Source organism: Manacus candei, unplaced genomic scaffold, assembly GCF_025592945.1.
Source record: "Manacus candei isolate 608988 ecotype Guabito, Panama unplaced genomic scaffold, ASM2559294v1 h1tg000128l, whole genome shotgun sequence".
Classification (NCBI taxonomy): domain Eukaryota; kingdom Metazoa; phylum Chordata; class Aves; order Passeriformes; family Pipridae; genus Manacus; species Manacus candei.
In genome coordinates, this window is record NW_026138176.1 from 128,400 (window position 1) to 145,358 (window position 16,959).

Below are 16,959 nucleotides of genomic sequence, written 5' to 3' on the forward strand. Positions count from 1 at the left end.
GCGCGGCTTTGGCGCACCCGGACCCGCCTTTGTCACCTGGGGAGGCGATGGGCGTGGCCACCCCGGGTGGGCGTGACCCAACCCTGGGGCGTGGCCACCTCCCCGGCGGGTACCTGTGCTGGGCGTGGCGCTGGGCGTGGCCCCGCGGGTGGGCGTGTCCCCTGCTGGCGGGCGTGGCCCGTATAGGCGGGCGGGCGGTGGGTCGCGCCCGGGCAGTCTCGGCGGGGCCATGAACGGGCTGAAGGGCTGGTGCGCGGTGCTGGACGTGCGGCCCCACGGCGAGAGCCCGGTGAGGACCCCCCCGGACCCCTCCCCGTCACCCCTCGTGTCCCGCGACCCCCCCCCCGGGACCCCGCCGTGGGGAGGGGGACGGGCCCCCCCGGCCCGGGGAGCGCTGCCCGACCCTCCCCTCTCGCCCCGCGGAGCTTCGGGGGGTCCCCGGGGGGCTCTGGGGGGGCTCCGGGTTGTCCCCGGGGGGCTCTGCGGCCGCGCCTTCCCCCGGGGGGGGGTCGGGGTCGCGCCCGCCATCCACAGAGCGACCCCCGAGGGACCCCCCGGCGTCGGCTTTGGGCTCCCCCCGTGCCCCGCAGATCCCGGGAAGGCGCTTCCCGAGGGATCCCGGGAATGCCGGCCGGCACATGGTGCCGCGGAGCCATCGGGCCGCCCCCAAAAACGTGGCTTTGGGGGGGGGGGGTAACGCGCCCCTCGGTTAGGAAGGAAGGGTTGGGGGGCGACGGGAACAACCGGGCAGCGGCTCCTTCCTTCCCCCCCCCCCGGAATTTGAGCGAATCGTCCCGATTTCTTTTCTCTTCCTCGTCTCCTCGGGTTTTCCCCGGCGCCGTCCGCGGCCGGGCCGGGCCCTGGGTGGGGCTGGCGGCGCCCCAAAAACCGGCCCCGCGCCGTCCTGGCGCCCCGGAGTCCCGGCAATGGGGCGAAGCCGCCGGCGCTGCCCGGGAGAGCCCGGCCCGGCTCGGCTCGAGGCTTTTTTGGGGGGCCGGAGGGATCCCTCCCCAAAAAAATAAGAGTCGGGCCGCCTTTTTTTGCCCCATGCCGGCTGCGGGGTGACTCAGCTCTGAGTCTCCTCGGGGAGAGTCTCCTCATTCCCGGCGGCTTTTCCAGCCTTATAAGGAGCGATCGCGGCGTTTGGGCTCGTCGGTTAATGGGGTTGGGGCAGATAAGCGGCTCCAGCGCCGGCGATCCCCAAAATTCCGGCTGCTGATCCTCGCTGATACCCCCCCCCACACACACACCTTGGCTCAGGTCAGGCCTGTTCCCGGGCGGGACAGACAGACAGACAGACAGACGGACGGACCTTCCCGAGGGTTGCAAAACGTCGGGATCGGCGGCCGCGGGGCCCTCGGATGTGGTTGGGGTTCGTGTGGTTCCCCCTTCCCCGGAGCCTCCTCCCTCCGGAACGGGTTGGACGGTGCAAAATGTTTTAAAATTGGCTTCGGAATTCCTGAAATCCCCCTCCCGGTTGTCCTCGTTTCCGCAGGGATTCGGCTCTCGGGGGTGTTTGGACCCACGGGGCCACCGGGGATTTTGGGAATGACTCCTCAGACGAGCTTCCTGCCCAAAAACCTCCAACTGCTGGAGCTTCCCTGCAGCCCAGACCCGGCCAAACTCTTCCCATCCCGGTTCATTCCCAAGGAAAAGCCGTAAACACAGAGGGCCAGGCTGGAATAACCCCCGGGATGCTCAGCTGGGGGTGGGGGTTAAAGAAGGATTTTCTGTCCCAGGCGGGTTTTTTTCCGAGCTGGAGCCGAGCGTGGGGCTCTCCATTGTCTTGGAAAAGCCTCCTGCTTTCCCTGGAAAATAATGGAGGAGGCCCCAAATCCACCTCCCTCAGCTCCAGGGCTGGAAGCAGGAGGTGGGAGTTGGATTTCAGGGACAGGAGCAGGGCAGGGAGTCCCTGTGGATCCGATCCCGGCAGGATTTGGGACCTCAGAGCTCCAGCTTGGCCCTGGAGGAGCTGCTTCTCCTGAACCCACCCCGGTGAGGAGCCACTAAAACTTTGGGAAAGCCCCAAAAATCCCCAAATTAGGTGTTTCTGCTCCTCTCCTCCATCCTTCCTCACCGGAGCCGAGGCAGGAAGGGATCAGCTCCATCCTGGCCTCCTGCACCTGCCTCAGCTTCCCTAAAAAAACATTCCCTGCGCCCCCCAAAAAAGCCAGATTTCATCCCTGGTGGTCCAGGGAGTGTCCCTCAAAACAGGGAAACTCGTGTCCCACCCTCCCTGACGGAGCTGGGATTTGCATGGGCTGGTTTCCTGCTTGGAGGAGCCGGGATTTGGAAGTGCCAATGCTGGTTTAGTGCAGGTTTAGTGCAGGTTTAGTGCTGGTTTAGTGCTGGTTTAGTGCTGGTTTAGTGCTGGTTTAGTGCTGGTTTAGTGCTGGTTTAGTGCTGGTTTAGTGCTGGTTTAGTGCTCATTTAGCACTGATTTAGTGCTGGTTTAGCTCTGGGCTCCGTGGTGGGTTTCATCCAGGAGCAGGTTTGGTGGTGATGGTGTTTTTTTTGGGGGGATGGGAAGTGTCCACGTGCGGAAGTTTTGGCTGCAGGGATGGAAATCGCTCCGTGCTCGTTCCTCCTCCTCGGGGTGGATCTTCCCCTGGGAGAGAGGATTCCTTGGCAGCTCGATGGGATTGGGAATGATGGGATTGGGAATGATCCTGGTGCTTGTAAACAAAGCTGGCAGTGAGGATGTTTGGGGGAGGCCTTTCCCTGGATCCCGTTGGATTCCGACGCCGCCGTGAGCCCTTTGCCTTCCCTAAAACCCCCCCAAATCCCAAAATACCCCCCCCAAACCCCCAGAGCCTGCTGAATCCGGCTGCTCCCGAGGCTTCCTGGCGGAATTTTCCAAACTTTGCCGAGGAAAACATTCCCTGGAGGAAGAATCTCCCTGGGGAGCATCCGGTTAAACAATCGATGTTGACGGGCGGGAGCGGATCCCGAGCGGAGCTTTCCTGGGATGGAACAGAGGGATTTTAGGGGATCTGGCCCCGGGGTGGGCGTGGGATCCACGAGAGCGGATCCCCGAGGATCTGTGGGAGTTCACACGGAGTATTTGGGCAACAAACTCGGCTTGTTGGGACTTGGAGAGAGCCTCTGGAAGCGGGAGGAGGTGGGAACACCCCGCCGGGGCCTGGGGAGGAGGGTGACGTGGCCCAGGGCGTGGCCCAGGGCGTGGCCCGGGCGGGATCCCAGGGGAGGGATCCATCCGTGGAGCTGCCTCCGGAGAGCCCGCGGGCCACGGAGCAGCTCCGGGATTCGGGATCCTTCCCGAGGATCCGTCCGGGAGAAGGACGTCGAGGTTTTTTGGGTGAACCCCCTGGGTGTGGAGCACCTCTTGGGATCGTGGCACACCTCCTGGGATTGTGGGATCGTGGAATGGGGTGGGTTGGAAGGGCCTTAAAGCCCTCCCAGTCCCACCCCCCCTGCCAGGGACACCTTCCACGGGAGGAGGTCACTCCAAACCCTGATCCCGGCCTTGGATCAGCTCAGTGGATCCTCCAGTCCCGAGGGGTTGGATCCGTGGCCTTGTCCTGGATCACTCCTTTGATCCCAGTGGGATCCACTCCTTAAATCCCAGCAGGATTCACTCTGACCCCAGCAGGATTTGCTTGTTCAATCCCAGCAGGATTTGCTTGTCTAATTCCATCAGGATCCACTCCTTTACTCCCAGAAGTATTCACTCTGATCCCGGCAGGATTTGCTTGTCTAATTCCATCAGGATCCACTCCTTAAATCCCAGCAATATTCACTCTGATCCCAGCAGGATCCACTCCTTAAATCCCAGCAATATTCACTCTGATCCCAGCAGGATTTGCTTGTTCAATCCCAGCAGGATTTGTTTGTTCAGTTCCAGCAGGATCCACTCCTTTAATCCCAGCAGGATTCACTCTGATCCCAGCAGGATTCACTCTGATCCCAGCAGGATTTGCTTGTTCAATCCCATCACTACCCACCCCTTTAATCCCAGCAGGGTCCACCCCTTTAATCCCATCAGGACCCACTCCCTCAATCCCAGGTGAGGGAGGAGCTCCTGGTCTGTCCGGACCAACCCGGGCCAAGCCTTCCGGGGAGCCCCAAAACTCCAATTTTACGCTTTAAACTTAAACCTTAAATTTAAAACTGGGCAAAAGACCCCCGGGGAGGCCGAAGCTGAGCCCGGAACCGCCCGTGAGGTGGGACTGAGCCCGGTTTCTGCCGCAGGACAGCGTGAGGGTGCTGCGGCTGACGCTGCCCCAGGAGCTGCCGGGCGAGCGGCGCGAGCAGGCCAAGCAGAAGGTGGGTGCAATCCCGGCCCCGGGGAGGGATTCCCGGGATTTTGGGGGGATTTACTCATCGGGAAATTCCCCCCCCCTTTGCAGCCAGTGGGCAAAGCCTTCGCCATGGTGGCCAACAGGTCCAGCAACGGGCACTCCCTGGCCTCGGAGTGCGTCAAGTCCAACGAGGGGGACGAGGAGATCATCAAGGTGCCGGGGTGGATCCCGAGGGGATGGGGATGGGGAGGGGGTTGGGGCTGGGAAAAGAGGGGTTTTATCCAGGAAAAAGGGTCCCAGGGTCGGGTGGGGAGGAGAGGAGTTGGGGTGGAAGAGGGTGGGGGGGGTGGAGTGGGGATTTGGGGCGATGGAGAGTGGGTTTGGGGGATGGAGAGTGGGTTTGGGGGATGGAGAGTGGGTTTGGGGGATGGAGAGTGGATTTGGGAGGATGGAGTGTGTGGATTTGGGGGATGGAGAGTGGATTTGAGGGGATGGAGAGTGGATTTGGGGGATGGAGTGTGGATTTGGGGGATGGAGTGTGGATTTGGGGGGGATGGAGTGTGGATTTGGGGGGAGGGAGTGTGGATTTTCAGTGTGGATTTGGGAGGATGGAGAGTGGATTTGGGGAATTGAATTAAAATTAAAACTAAAATTCAAACTAAACCCCACGTGATGGACAACCTGGAAAAAGACTTTGAGGGAGCTTAAAATCAAGCTTAACTTTAAGCTTGAAACGAAGTCTGGGGGTCACACAGGAGGGGGAACAGCTCTGAGAACCCCGGGGATGTTTTAAATCCTGAGGGAAAACGCGCGGGGAAGGTGCTTTGGGATGGGGTGGGATCCTTGTGCCATTCCCAGGGTGGATTTGGGATGGTCTGGGAGGGTTTTTATCTCAGTCTGGGCCTCTCTGGGCAGGTTTATCTCAAGGCCCGAGGCGAGGGCAGCACAAACCACGAGGAGAAGGTGACCCAGCTCAAGAGCGAAGTCCGGTACATCCAGGAGGTAATTCCCAGCAAAGGAGGGGGAATTCCCAGCAAAGGAGGGGGAATTCCCATCCAAAGGGTGTCTGGGATGCTCCTGTTCCCTTGGGAGCATCCAGGAGGTAATTCCCATCTGAGGGTGTCCAGGATGCCCCAATTCCTGGGGTAATTCCCATCCCAGGGGGTCCAAGATGCCCCTTTTCCCTTGGGAGCATCCAGGAGGTAATTCCCATTCCAGGATGTCCAGGATACCCCAGTTCCTGAGGTAATTCCCATCTGAGGGTGTCCAGGATGCCCCAATTCCCTCAGGAGCATCCCAAGCTAATTCCCACCTGAGGGGGTCCAAGATTCCCCGATTCCCTTGGGATCATCCCGAGGTAATTCCCATCTGATGGTGCCCAGGATACCCTGATTCCCTTGGGATCATCCCGAGGTAATTCCCATCCCAGGGTGTCCAGGATGCCCCAATTCCCTTGGGAGCATCCCAAACTAATTCCCACCTGAGGGGATCCAAGATTCCCCAATTCCCTTGGGATCATCCCGAGGTAATTCCCATCTGATGGTGTCCGGAATGTCCCAATTCCCTTGGGAACATCCCTTGGGAACAGTTTGTCTCCTCTCCAAGGCCCCGCTCTAATCAAGGCCATCAATTAGTCCCCGCCTGACTAATTGCTCGGCTCCGGGGCGGAATTGGCCGGGAATTGTTGGGAATTGTTTGGGAATTGTTCAGGAATTGCTCTGGAATTGTGGTGCCCTTTCCCCCCCAGGGTGATCTGGGCCCCACCCAACGGTTAAAGGGCAGTTTCCTTGGAATGTTTCCTTGGAATGTCTCAAAGGGAACTGGAGGAGGAGGAGGAGGCCCTGGGAATTTTAACCCTTTCCTGAGTTCCTACTGGGAATGGTTTTGGGAAGAGGGGGAAGTGTCCCGGGATGGGATCGACCTTAAAAACGTGGGAAATAAATCAATTTAAATTGGAATGTGGGAGCAGGTCCTGGGATGGGCAGTTTGGCCTTAAATGTGTGGGAAAAAGGGGAAATAAATCAATTTAAATTGGAATGTGGGAGCAGGTCCTGGGATGGGCAGTTTGGCCTTAAATGTGTGGGAAAAAGGGGAAATAAATCAATTTAAATTTGGAAGGAGGAGAATGTCCTGGGCTGGGCAGTTTGGCCTTAAAAAAAGAGGGGGAAAAGGAGGGAAATAAATCAATTTAAATTCAATTTAAAGTCCTGTCAGAGCCTTTCTGAGCCCCGGGGGTTGATCCGGGAGGGCGTCTCCGGATTTTTTACTCATCCTTCCGACTCCTCTGCCAAAAAACTGGATTTTTTTTTTTCCCTAATCCGAGAGAAAACAGCCTGTTCCTGCCCGGGGCTGCTCCGGGGTGTTGCCACCCAGCCTTTATCTCACCTGCTTTTTATCCCTGAGCCTTCCCATTCCCGGGGCTTTTGGGGCTTCAGCTCCTCCAATCCCGAGTTTTCAAGCACAGGAATTGGGTTGAAAAGGGCTGGAGAAGCAGGAATTGGGTTGAAAAGGGCTGGAGGAGCAGGAATTGGGTTGAAAAGGGCTGGAGGAGCAGGAATTGGGTTGAAAAGGGCTGGAGGAGCAGGAATTGGGTTGAAAAGGGCTGGAGGAGCAGGAATTGGGTTGAAAAGGGCTGGAGGAGCAGGAATTGGGTTGAAAAGGGCTGGAGAAGCAGGAATTGGGTTGAAAAGGGCCGGTTTAGGACGAGTCGAGCGGGATTTTGGGATTTTCCCGACTTGGAACAGCTGGAAGAGTCGATTTTTTTTGCCCGTGGAAAACAGGAGAGGAAGAGCCCAACCAGTTAAAAGTCGAGGTGGTGGCACCGGTTTTTGTTGGCATCCAGGTGGGGGAAAATCCCTGGGAATGCCTCTATCCAGCTGGTTGTTGATCCACGAGCTCCAGGAGCTCTGGGAAACTCCTTTATCCCGGCCAGAATGCGGGATCCCGACGTCTCCGTGTCCTTGGAATTGTGCAGGTGGTGCTGGAGCAGCACAACGGGAGCTGGAAGGGCCCCGAGAGGCTCCGGGGGGACTCCTGGGAGGAGCAGGTAAGGGGGGGAAAAGGGGGGATTTGGGGAATTTCAGCCTCAAGAATGTTCAGGGTCGGGTGGGAGATGGGATCAGTGACCTGGGAAAAGCCCCTTCCCGCCAAATATTCCGTGAGTTTAGGAAAAGTCAGTTTAATTTGAGGTTTTCATCCTGGTTTTGAGGCTGAGCCTGATCCCCCAGCAAACAGGGTCGGGTTGGAGATGGAGAGAGGCTCAATTCCATGGATAAAAATGCACTTTTTGGGGGTTTGACCCCTCCTTAAAAAGCATCCCGGAGGTTTTGAGCCCCAGGGGGTAACAGGAACCTCCCTGGATGTCCCTCGGGCTCTTCCAGGGGGAGGTCACGGAGCCACGGAGTCCTTGGGCTTGGAAAAAGACCTTTGGGGATCAGCCAGTCCAAGCCAGAGTCTTTGGGCTGGGATTTTTTGGGGCTGGGATTTTTGGGGCTGGGATTTTTGGGCTGAGATTTTTTTGGGGTTGGGATTTTTTTGGCCTGGGATTTTTGGGGCTGGGATTTTTGAGGCTGGGATTTTTGGGGCCGGGATTTTTGGGGCTGGAATTTTAGGGTGGGATTTTTTGGGGGCTGGGATTTTTGGGGCTGGAATTTTAGGGTGGGATTTTTTGGGGGCTGGGATTTTTGGGGCTGGGATTTTTTTGGGGCCGGGATTTTTTTGGGGCCGGGATTTTTTTGGGGCTGGGATTTTTGGGACTGGGATTTTTTTGGGGCCGGGATTTTTTTGGGGCTGGGATTTTTTTGGGGCCGGGATTTTTTTGGGGCCGGGATTTTTGGGGCCGGGATTTTTGGGGCCGGGATTTTTTTGGGGCTGGGCCCGCTCTCGGGTTTCAGGTTGCCCAAGTGGCCTCCTCCTCCTCCTCCTCCACAAACAAGGGCTGGGAAGGCCCCGGGGATGCCGAGGAGGGCTGGGAGCTGCAGCTGGAGCGTGGGAGGCGAGGAGGGAGCGGGGCAGGGCTGTCACCGGGGTGTCACCCACGCCGGGGTGGGGGACCCTTCTGTGCCTCCCGCCTCATCCCTGCCCAGGAGGAGGAGAACTGCTCCAGCCAGGACGTGGGGACGCTGCAGGAGACGGCCAGGAGGCTCCTCAGGAGGCTGCAGGAGGCCGAGAAGCGCCATCAGTTGGAGAGGAAAGCCTTCGAGGTGACCGAAAAACGGGGGGTTTAATCTGATTTTGGTGCTTTCCCGAAGCTTCCCGGGAGCCCTGAGGGACACGTCGGGGCTGCTGGAGGTGTCCACCTCCTCCTCCTCCTGCTGCTGCTGCTCCCCTCCCTTCCTGCTCCCCAATTAAGGGGGTTAATTGTCCCCTTCGGGGTGTTTTTTGGTGCCTGCTCACGGCCCGGATGGGCAGGGCCGGGCTGTGTCACCCCACAGGGCCGGGCTGTGTCACCCCAGGGTGGGTGACAGCGGTGACTCCCCCGCTCCCAGTCCCGTCCCACAGGCCAAACTGGTCCTGGGCATCCCCAGGAAGTGGGTTTGAGGGGTGACAGGGGCTACCCTGGGGATGTCTGTCCTTCCCCGTAGGAAGTGGGGTGGGTTTGGTGGCATTTCGGGGGCTTTGGTCACCCGGGGGGTGACATCTCCACCCCAGGGGGGGTGTTCCAGGGGTCCTTTGATCCTGCCACGTGTTGGACCCGCTCTGCAGCTGCTGGGGGGACCCACGGGGGCACCTTGGTCCCCTCTGAGCTGCTGAGATGTTGGTGGGGGTGTGAGGTCACCCCTGGGGCTGGTGACCCCATCCCTGTCCCCTCTGAGCTCCTGATGGTGGCCAAGGTCACCCCTGGGGCTGGTGACCCACCCTTGTCCCCTCTGAGTTCCTGATGGTGGCCAATGTCACCCCTGGGGCTGGTGACCCCGTCCCTGTCCCCTCTGAGCCCCCGGAGCTCTCCCAAGTCCTGGGGCTGGAGGAAGTGGCCACATCCCAACCTGGGGCTGGTGGCCCCGTGGGCAGGTGGTCCCAGAGGAGCCTGAGAACCCCCTGGAGCTCCTGGAGCTGCTCCCTGCCCTTTGAGAAGTGCTTTGAAGCCCGAGAACCTTCCGAAGGGCTCCTCATCCCCAAGGCACCGTCGGGGTGTTGGTGCCTTCAACAAAACCCCTGGGAGCCCCCCCGAGGCTTGGGAACGTCCCCCAAGGGCTCTGGTATTCCAAGTAAAGCCTTTCCCATCCCCTTTTTTCCAGAGGAAGGTGGCCCAGTACCAGGAGGAAGCGGAGCGGGCGAGCTCTGCCCTCCGGAGAGCGGAGAGGGACGTGGAGCAGAAGGAGGGGCAGGTGGACGAGCTCCAGAGGCTCCTGACCGGGATGGAAAAGGTACCAGGAGCCTTCAGGGGGGTGGGATTAGTGGAGCCAGGCCTGGGAACCAGCCCAGGAATCAGACCAGGGAACCAGCCCAGGAATCAGACCAGGGAACCAGCCCAGGAATCAACCCAGGGAACCAGACCTGGGTATCAGACCCAGGAATCAGACCCAGGAATCAGCCCAGGGAACCAGACCCAGGGAACCAGATCTGGGTATCAGCCCAGGAATCAGACCCAGGGATCCAGATCCAGGATCCAGCCCCAGGAACCAGCCCAGGGAACCAGACCTGGGTATCAGCCCCAGGAACCATCCCAGGAAACCATCCCAGGGAATCAGCCCAGGGAACCAGCCCAGGAACCATCCCAGGCAACCAGCCCAGGAACCATCCCAGGGAACCAGACCCAGGGAATCAAACCCAGGGAACCAGCCCAGGGAATCAGCCCAGGGAACCAGACTCGGGAACCATCCCAGGGAACCATCCCAGGAACCAGCCCAGGAACCAGACTCTCCCCGCAGGGCTCGACTTCCCAACCAGGTCTAACCCGATATCCAGCTGCTGGGATCCCCCTGCTGGGATGGGAAGGGGCCTTTCCCAGGTCCAGAAGGGCTGGTTGGTCCGTGCAGGCTCTTCCAGGTCTCCTGGAAGCGGCAGCGCCGTCTAGACAGTTCTGCTCGTGGGGCATTCCCACAACTTCCAGCATTACCCTGTTGTTTTTGGAGCTCATGACACGATTCAAGTCCTAAATGTGACAATGTGGGAGATCAGAGGTGGGATTGGGGAATCAGAGCTGGGATTTGGGGATCAGAGGTGGGATTGGGGAATCAGAGCTGGGTTTTGGTGATCAGAGGTGGGATTGATCAGAGGTGGAATTGGGTGATCAGAGCTGGGACTGGGGGTGATCTTGCAGCTCTTTCCCAACCTCAGTGATCCTCTCCTTCCCTGATCCCTCCAAACGGGGATATCCCACATCCCTGTCATGGATCCGGGGCTGGGCTCATCCCATATCCTTGGAGGGAGGGAAAGCAGCGGGACATCCCTCTGTCCATCCATCCCTCTGTCCGTCCATCCCTCTGTCCGTCCATCCCTCTGTCCGTCCATCCCTCTGTGTCCATCCCTCTGTGTCCATCCCTCCGTCCATCCCTCTGTCCGTCCATCCCTCTGTCCGTCCGTCCCTCCGTCCGTCCCTCCGTCCGTCCCTCCGTCCGTCCCTCCGTCCGTCCCTCCGTCCGTCCGTCCCTCCGTCCGTCCATCCCTCTGTCCGTCCATCCCTCTGTGTCCATCCCTCCGTCCATCCCTCCGTCCATCCCTCTGTGTCCATCCCTCCGTCCATCCCTCCGTCCATCCCTCCGTCCATCCCTCCGTCCATCCCTCTGTCCATCCCTCTGTCCATCCCTCCGTCCATCCCTCTGTCCATCCCTCCGTCCATCCCTCCGTCCATCCCTCTGTGTCCATCCCTCTGTCCATCCCTCTATGTCCATCCCTCTGTCTGTCCATCCCTCTGTGTCCATCCGTCCCTCTGTCCGTCCATCCCTCTGTCCATCCCTCTGTCCATCCCTCTGTGTCCATCCCTCTGTCTGTGCTCCCGTTTTTGCCCCCCCCCCGCCGTGCCTATCCCGGTGTTTTCCCTTTGGGATCACCCGCTGGCTCTCCCCAGGAGCGCCGGGCTCTGCTGGCCGAGCTGCGGGACGGGGAGGCCGAGCTGGGGCGGCTGCGGAGCCTGGAAGGGGACAAGCTGGCCCAGCAGGAACGGTGAGTCCCCCCCAGGCCCCCCTGGAATTGTGCCAGCTCCTCTCTCCCGGGAATTCTGCCAGTTTGGGAATCCTGCCGGAGCCGCCCCGGGTCGGGGTGCCACTCACAGGCTCACACCCCACACAGAGCTCCGTGCCCTGGCACATTCCTGGGCAGGGCAGGGCGTGCTGGCCCTGCCTGGCCTTGCCAAACACCCTCCCTGCACCCCCGGGGGTGATTCATCCCCCCCCCCCAAAAAATAAACCCCCTGGAGTTCTGCCTGGCTCCCGGAGATCCCGGAGGTTTGGGAGCCCCGGGAGGCTCCGACCCCGCCCGGCCCTGCTGCTCCAGGGGCTCGTTGGGGCCGGGGTGGTTGTTCCCTGGGAGCCCTCGGGGGTTTGTGGGGTGGCTCTTCCTGTTCTTCCTGTGGGTTCCAGGCTCTGTGGCTCTCCTGGGGTAGGGTTTGTCTGGCTCTGCCCTTCTGCTCAGCCCCAAAAAATCCCGAGGTTGGAGAGGAGAGACCACAGGGCTGCAGGTTTTGGGGTGGGTGTTTTTGGGGTGGGTGTTTTTTGGGGGTGGTTGTTCCTACAGGGCTGCAGTTTTGGGATGGGTGTTTTTAGGGTGGGTGTTCCCACAGGGCTGAGTTTTTGGGGTGGGTGTTTTTGGGGTGGGTGTTTTTGGGGTGGGTGTTTTTGGGGTGGGTGTTTTTGGGGTGGGTGTTTTTGGGGTGGGTGTTTTTGGGGTGGGTGTTTTTGGGGTGGGTGTTTTTGGGGTGGGTGTTTTTGGGGTAGGTGTTCTCACAGGCTGCAGTTTTGGGGTGTGGGTGTTCCCACAGGGCTGCAGTTTTTGGGGTGGGTGTTTTTGGGGTGGGTGTTCCCACAGGCTGCAGTTTGGGGGTGGGTGTTCCCACAGGCTGTGTTTTTGGGGGTAGATGTTTTTGGGGTGTGGGTGTTCCCACAGGCTGCAGTTTTTGGGGTGGGTGTTTTTGGGGTGTGGTTGTTCCCACAGGCTGAGTTTTTGGGGGTGGGTGTTTTTGGGGGTGGGTGTTTTTGGGGGTGGGTGTTTTTGGGGGTGGGTGTTTTTGGGGGTGGGTGTTTTTGGGGGTGGGTGTTTTTGGGGGTGGGTGTTTTTGGGGTGGGTGTTTTTGGGGTGGGTGTTTTTGGGGTGGGTGTTTTTGGGGGTGGGTGTTTTTGGGGTGTGGGTGTTTTTGGGGGTGGATGTTTTTGGGGTGTGGGTGTTCCCGCCCGTCCGGGGCCGCTCCCCGAGGTTTGTCCCCGTGTCCCCTGTCCCAGGGTGGCCCAGCTGGAGAAGGAGGTGGCCACGCTGAGGGAGAAGATCCACCACCTGGATGACATGTTGAAGAGCCAGCAGCGCAAAGTGCGGCAGATGATCGAGCAGGTGAGGGGGGAGGGACCAGGGGAGGGCCGGGAAGGGGCTTCCCAAAACAGGGAAAAGCTCCCTGGGAGCTTCTCCGGCCCCGTCAGTCCATGGGAAGGGGTTCCCAAGAGCCCTTCAGTCCATGGGAAGGGGTTCCCAAGAACCTGTCAGTCCACGGGAAGGGGTTCCCAAGAGCCCTTCAGTCCATGGGAAGGGGTTCCCAAGAGCCCTTCAGTCCACGGGAAGGGGTTCCCAAGAGCCCTTCAGTCCACGGGAAGGGGTTCCCAAGAGCCCTTCAGTCCACGGGAAGGGGTTCCCAAGAGCCCTTCAGTCCACGGGAAGGGGTTCCCAAGAGCCCTTCAGTCCACGGGAAGGGGTTCCCAAGAGCCCTTCAGTCCATGGGAAGGGGTTCCCAAGAGCCCTCCCGAACTTGCCCCCTCGCAGCTCCAGAATTCCAAGACGGTGATCCAGGCCAAGGATTCCACGATCCAGGAGCTGAAGGAGAGGGTCTCCTACCTGGAGGCTGAGGTGGGTCCCAGGGGGTTCTGGGGGGGGTCAGATCTGAGCTCCTTTCCATGCCTGAACACCCTTTCCATGGGGAAATTCCTCCTGATTTCTAACCTGACCCTCCCCTGGCACAGCCTGAGGCCGTTCCCCCTCCTCCTGTCCCTTGTTCCCTGGGAGCAGAGCCCGACCCCCCCCGGCTCCCCCCTCCTGCCAGGGAATTCCAGAGCCAGAAGGTCCCCCCTGAGCCTCCTTTTCTTTGGGATGAGCCCCCCCAGCTCCCTCAGGAGTTCTCCAGCCCCTTCTCCAGCTGCTCCATCCCTCTGGACACGCTCCAGCCCCTCAGCATTGTGAAGTGCTCCCAAAATTCCCCCCTGGAATGGGAGGTGTGACCCCACCCGTCCCCAGCCCGGAGGGACAATCCCTTCCCCGCTCCCCGGGGCTGGAAAACCTCCCTGTTCCCAACTCCTGCTCCCAATTCCTGCCCCTTCCCCTGCAGAACCTGGAGATGCACGACCGGATCGAGCACCTGATCGAGAAGCAGGTCAGCCGGGGCGGGCACAGCGCCAGGGCCCGCTCCAAGTCGGAATACGTCAGCAGGTACGGGGGGGACGCGGAATTCCGGCCGGGAAGGGGCTGCCCCGCGGGTCCACGGCCTGGCTGGGAGGCAGTGCTGGGTTTGGGGAGGCTCTTCTGGGCTGGGGGGTGCTCTTGGGTAGCAGGGATGGTCCTCTGGATTTGGGGATGCTCTTGGATAGCAAGGATGCTCTTCTGGGCTTGGGGGTGCTCTTGGGAAGCAGGGATGCTCTCCATGAATTGGGGATGCTCTTGGATAGCAGGGATGGTCCTCTGGATTTGGGGATGCTCTTGGATAGGAGGGAGGCTCCTCTGGATCTGGGGATGCTCCTCTGGATCTGAGGGTGCTCTTGGATAGCAGGGATGCTCTAATGGATCAAGGAATGCTCTTGGATAGGAGGGATGCTCTAATGAATCTGGGGATGCTCTTGGGAAGCAGGGAGGCTCCTCTGGATTTGGGGATGCTCTTGGATAGCAGGGAGGCTTCTTTGGATTTTGGGATGCTCTTGGGAAGCAGGGAGGCTTCTCTGGATTTGAGGGTGCTCTTCTGGAAGCAGGGATGCTCCAATGGATCTGGGGATGCTCTTGGGAAGCAGGGAGGCTTTCCATGAATTGGGGATGCTCCAATGGATCTGGGGATGCTCTTGGGAAGCAGGGATGCTCCTCTGGATCTGAGGATGCTCTTGGATAGCAGGGGTGCTCCAATGGATCTGAGGACACCCTTGGGAAGCACACCCCGTTTTTTCCCACGTCTCCATTCCCTCACCCCTCCCTCAGCACAGCCCATGGCAGCCGAAACCCCTTTCTAAGGGGGGGACCCCCCACGCCCCCCCAAGACCCTTTTCCCACATTTTTTTCCTTCATCCAGCTGAAAACCCCCCCCTTTTCCCCCCGCAGCAAGAGGCTGACGGGCCCCAAACCGCTGCCTCTGATCCGGGTGGTGGAGACCTGATTCCCCAGGGCCGGGCCGAGCTTGGACTCTTCCCCTTGGCACGGCTGGCTCCGGATTTCCCCGCTTGGCTCTCGTGCTCCGGCCTCGGGACCCTCCCGGAGCCGCTGCGGGAGCAGCCGAGGGCGGGCGGAGCCCCAGGGCGCTCCCGGCGCGAGGAAAGGAGGTTTGGGAAGCGTTCCTGCGGGATCCCAGCCCAGCTCCCGGGCCTGGAAGTCGGGATAACCCCCCTCCTTTTGGGATAATCCCCCCCCCCCTTTGGCGTGGACGAGGCGGATTCGCCGTCCCCGGGTGTCCCAGCAGAGCCCCCCCCACTCCGGATAAACCCTGGGAGATTTATCCGTCACTTTTGGGTTTGAAAACTCTCCAAAGGCAAAGATTCTCCCTCCCAAAGGAAATCCCTCCTTCCCCCCAGGAGTCGGGAGCCTCCCACCTCCCACCTCCAGCCCCCACCCGGACCCGGCAGAGCCTCGCCCTTCCCAAAATCTCGCCCTTCCCAAAAATCCGCCTCTTCCCGCGCTTTCCCCTCCCAGTTCAGACCCACCCCCCCCCCCGAGGCCGTTGGGGGCCCGATTCCCTGTATTTATTTCCAATAAATTATTGGTGTCTCCCGAGGATGTGGAGAGGGGCACAGGCTGCTGCTCCCCCCCCCCCAGCATTCCCGGGAATGCGGCCCAGGACTGCCCATCCCACGTTTGACCCGGGAAACACCAGCCCAGCTCCCCCCTGGAGCCGGTTTTATTCCCTGTTTTATTCCTTGGTTTTATTCCCGGTTTTATTCCCTGTTTTATTCCCGGTTTTATTCCCTGTTTTATTCCGTTTTATTCCCGGTTTTATTCCCTGTTTTCCTATAAAACTCCATCGTCTGCCTCCGCTCCCGCCGGCTCCGGGTGGTTGGAAGGTGGGAATGGTGGGAATCAGGGGGGGGGTTTTCCAGCCTTTTTTGTGTCCCATCCCCACTCCCGGGGCCTCTGGGTTGGAATTCCGGCCATGCCCAGCACCCGGAGTTTGGGAAGAAGGAGGGGAAAAGGCGGGAAGGAAAATGGGAGGAGGAAGGAGAGGAGGGAAGGGAAGCTTTGGGAAGGGAAAGGAAGGGAAGGTTTGGGAAGGGAAGGGAAGGTTTGGGAAGGGAAGGTTTGGGAAGGGAAGGTTTGGGAAGGGAAGGGAAGGGAAGGTTTGGGAAGGGAAGGAAAGGTTTGGGAAGGGAAGGGAAGGTTTGGGAAGGGAAGGGAAGGTTTGGGAAGGGAAGGTTTGGGAAGGGAAGGTTTGGGAAGGGAAGGTTTGGGAAGATTTGGGAAGGGAAGATTTGGGAAGGGAAGGTTTGGGAAGGGAAGGTTTGGGAAGGGAAGGGAAGGAAAGGGAAGGGAAGGGGAGGGGAGGGAAGGGAAGGGAAGGGAAGGGAAGGGGAGGAAGAAGAAGGGGAAAAAAGAAGGAAGGGAAAGGGAGAAAGAAGAAGGAGGGAATGGGAGGAAGGACAAAAGCCAGGGAGGGAGAGGAGGGTGAATATTCCTGGGGAATAAATTAGAACGTATCCCGGGAATAAATTGGAATATATCCCGGGAATAAATTAGAATATATCCCACGAATAATCCATGACACATCCCAGGGATAATAAATTATCTGGATGCCAGGGATGGGAGGTTTGTTTCCCTGGGAATTGAGGCAGAGGCTCCTCCGGGGCCGGGATTTGAGAGAGGAGCAGATCCTTTGGAATTAGAGGAGTTATGGATGGAGAAGGAGAAATCCCTCCCTCTGTGTCCCTCCATCCCTGGATCCCAGCTCCAGGAGAGCCATTTGGAATGACAAAGCCCCACTTTAGGAATGACAAAGCCCCTCTGTGGTGTTAAGGATGAGCCCTGGGAGCAGCAGGAATTCCCTGGGTTCATCCATAACAAACCCCCCGAGGAATAAAAGGGGAATAAAACTCCCCGTTTGCAGGGAATTCTGGGAAAAAAATCCCCAAATATGGATATCAAATAAAGCCTGGAAGGGTCAGGAAGCCTCCCCTGCTCCTCCTGGCTCAGGATAAACGCTCCAGGTGGGAATTTGGGGGAGGTCACTGCAGGTTCCCCCCCCCCCCCTTTCCCGAGGCTCCCACAGGAACATAAAAAAAAAAAACCCTCAACCCCCTTTTTATTTCGGTGTTTTTTTGATTTTTTTTTTTAACCGTTTATATTTATATATATATATATATAAAAAAATTAAATA

The 16,959-nt window shown here is 59.3% G+C and overlaps 1 protein-coding gene across 3 annotated transcripts; it reads left to right on the forward strand.

Moving 5' to 3' along the window:
* The first annotated feature begins 195 nt into the window (after positions 1-195).
* On the forward strand, positions 196-15,267 carry TUFT1 (tuftelin 1). 3 transcript variants are annotated; one of them, XM_051771014.1, is made up of 12 exons: positions 196-289; positions 4,213-4,287; positions 4,371-4,475; positions 5,178-5,264; positions 7,237-7,308; positions 8,348-8,464; positions 9,500-9,628; positions 11,272-11,366; positions 12,638-12,743; positions 13,167-13,250; positions 13,726-13,826; positions 14,700-15,267. In XM_051771014.1, the coding sequence occupies exons 1-12, from the start codon at positions 230-232 to the stop codon at positions 14,752-14,754; spliced, it is 1,086 nt and encodes a 361-aa protein (XP_051626974.1). In that variant the 5' UTR covers positions 196-229; the 3' UTR covers positions 14,755-15,267. The 3 variants fall into 3 exon arrangements, with proteins under 3 accessions (XP_051626974.1, XP_051626972.1, XP_051626973.1); XM_051771012.1 differs by lacking the exons at positions 12,638-12,743; positions 13,167-13,250; positions 13,726-13,826; positions 14,700-15,267 and adding exons at positions 9,881-9,994; positions 10,075-10,384 and having other exon boundaries at positions 9,500-9,828; positions 11,272-11,329; XM_051771013.1 differs by lacking the exons at positions 12,638-12,743; positions 13,167-13,250; positions 13,726-13,826; positions 14,700-15,267 and adding exons at positions 9,971-9,994; positions 10,075-10,384 and having other exon boundaries at positions 9,500-9,762; positions 11,272-11,325.
* The last annotated feature ends 1,692 nt before the right edge of the window (positions 15,268-16,959 follow it).

Coding starts and splice junctions, on each gene's coding strand:
- TUFT1 (XM_051771012.1), top strand. CDS start 230: ATGAACGGGCTGAAGGGCTGGTGCGCGGTGCTGGACGTGCGGCCCCAC. Junction 8,465..9,499: donor TGGAGAGGAAAGCCTTCGAG/GTGACCGAAAAA, acceptor CCTTTTTTCCAG/AGGAAGGTGGCCCAGTACCA. Junction 9,829..9,880: donor ACCCAGGGAACCAGATCTGG/GTATCAGCCCAG, acceptor ATCCAGCCCCAG/GAACCAGCCCAGGGAACCAG.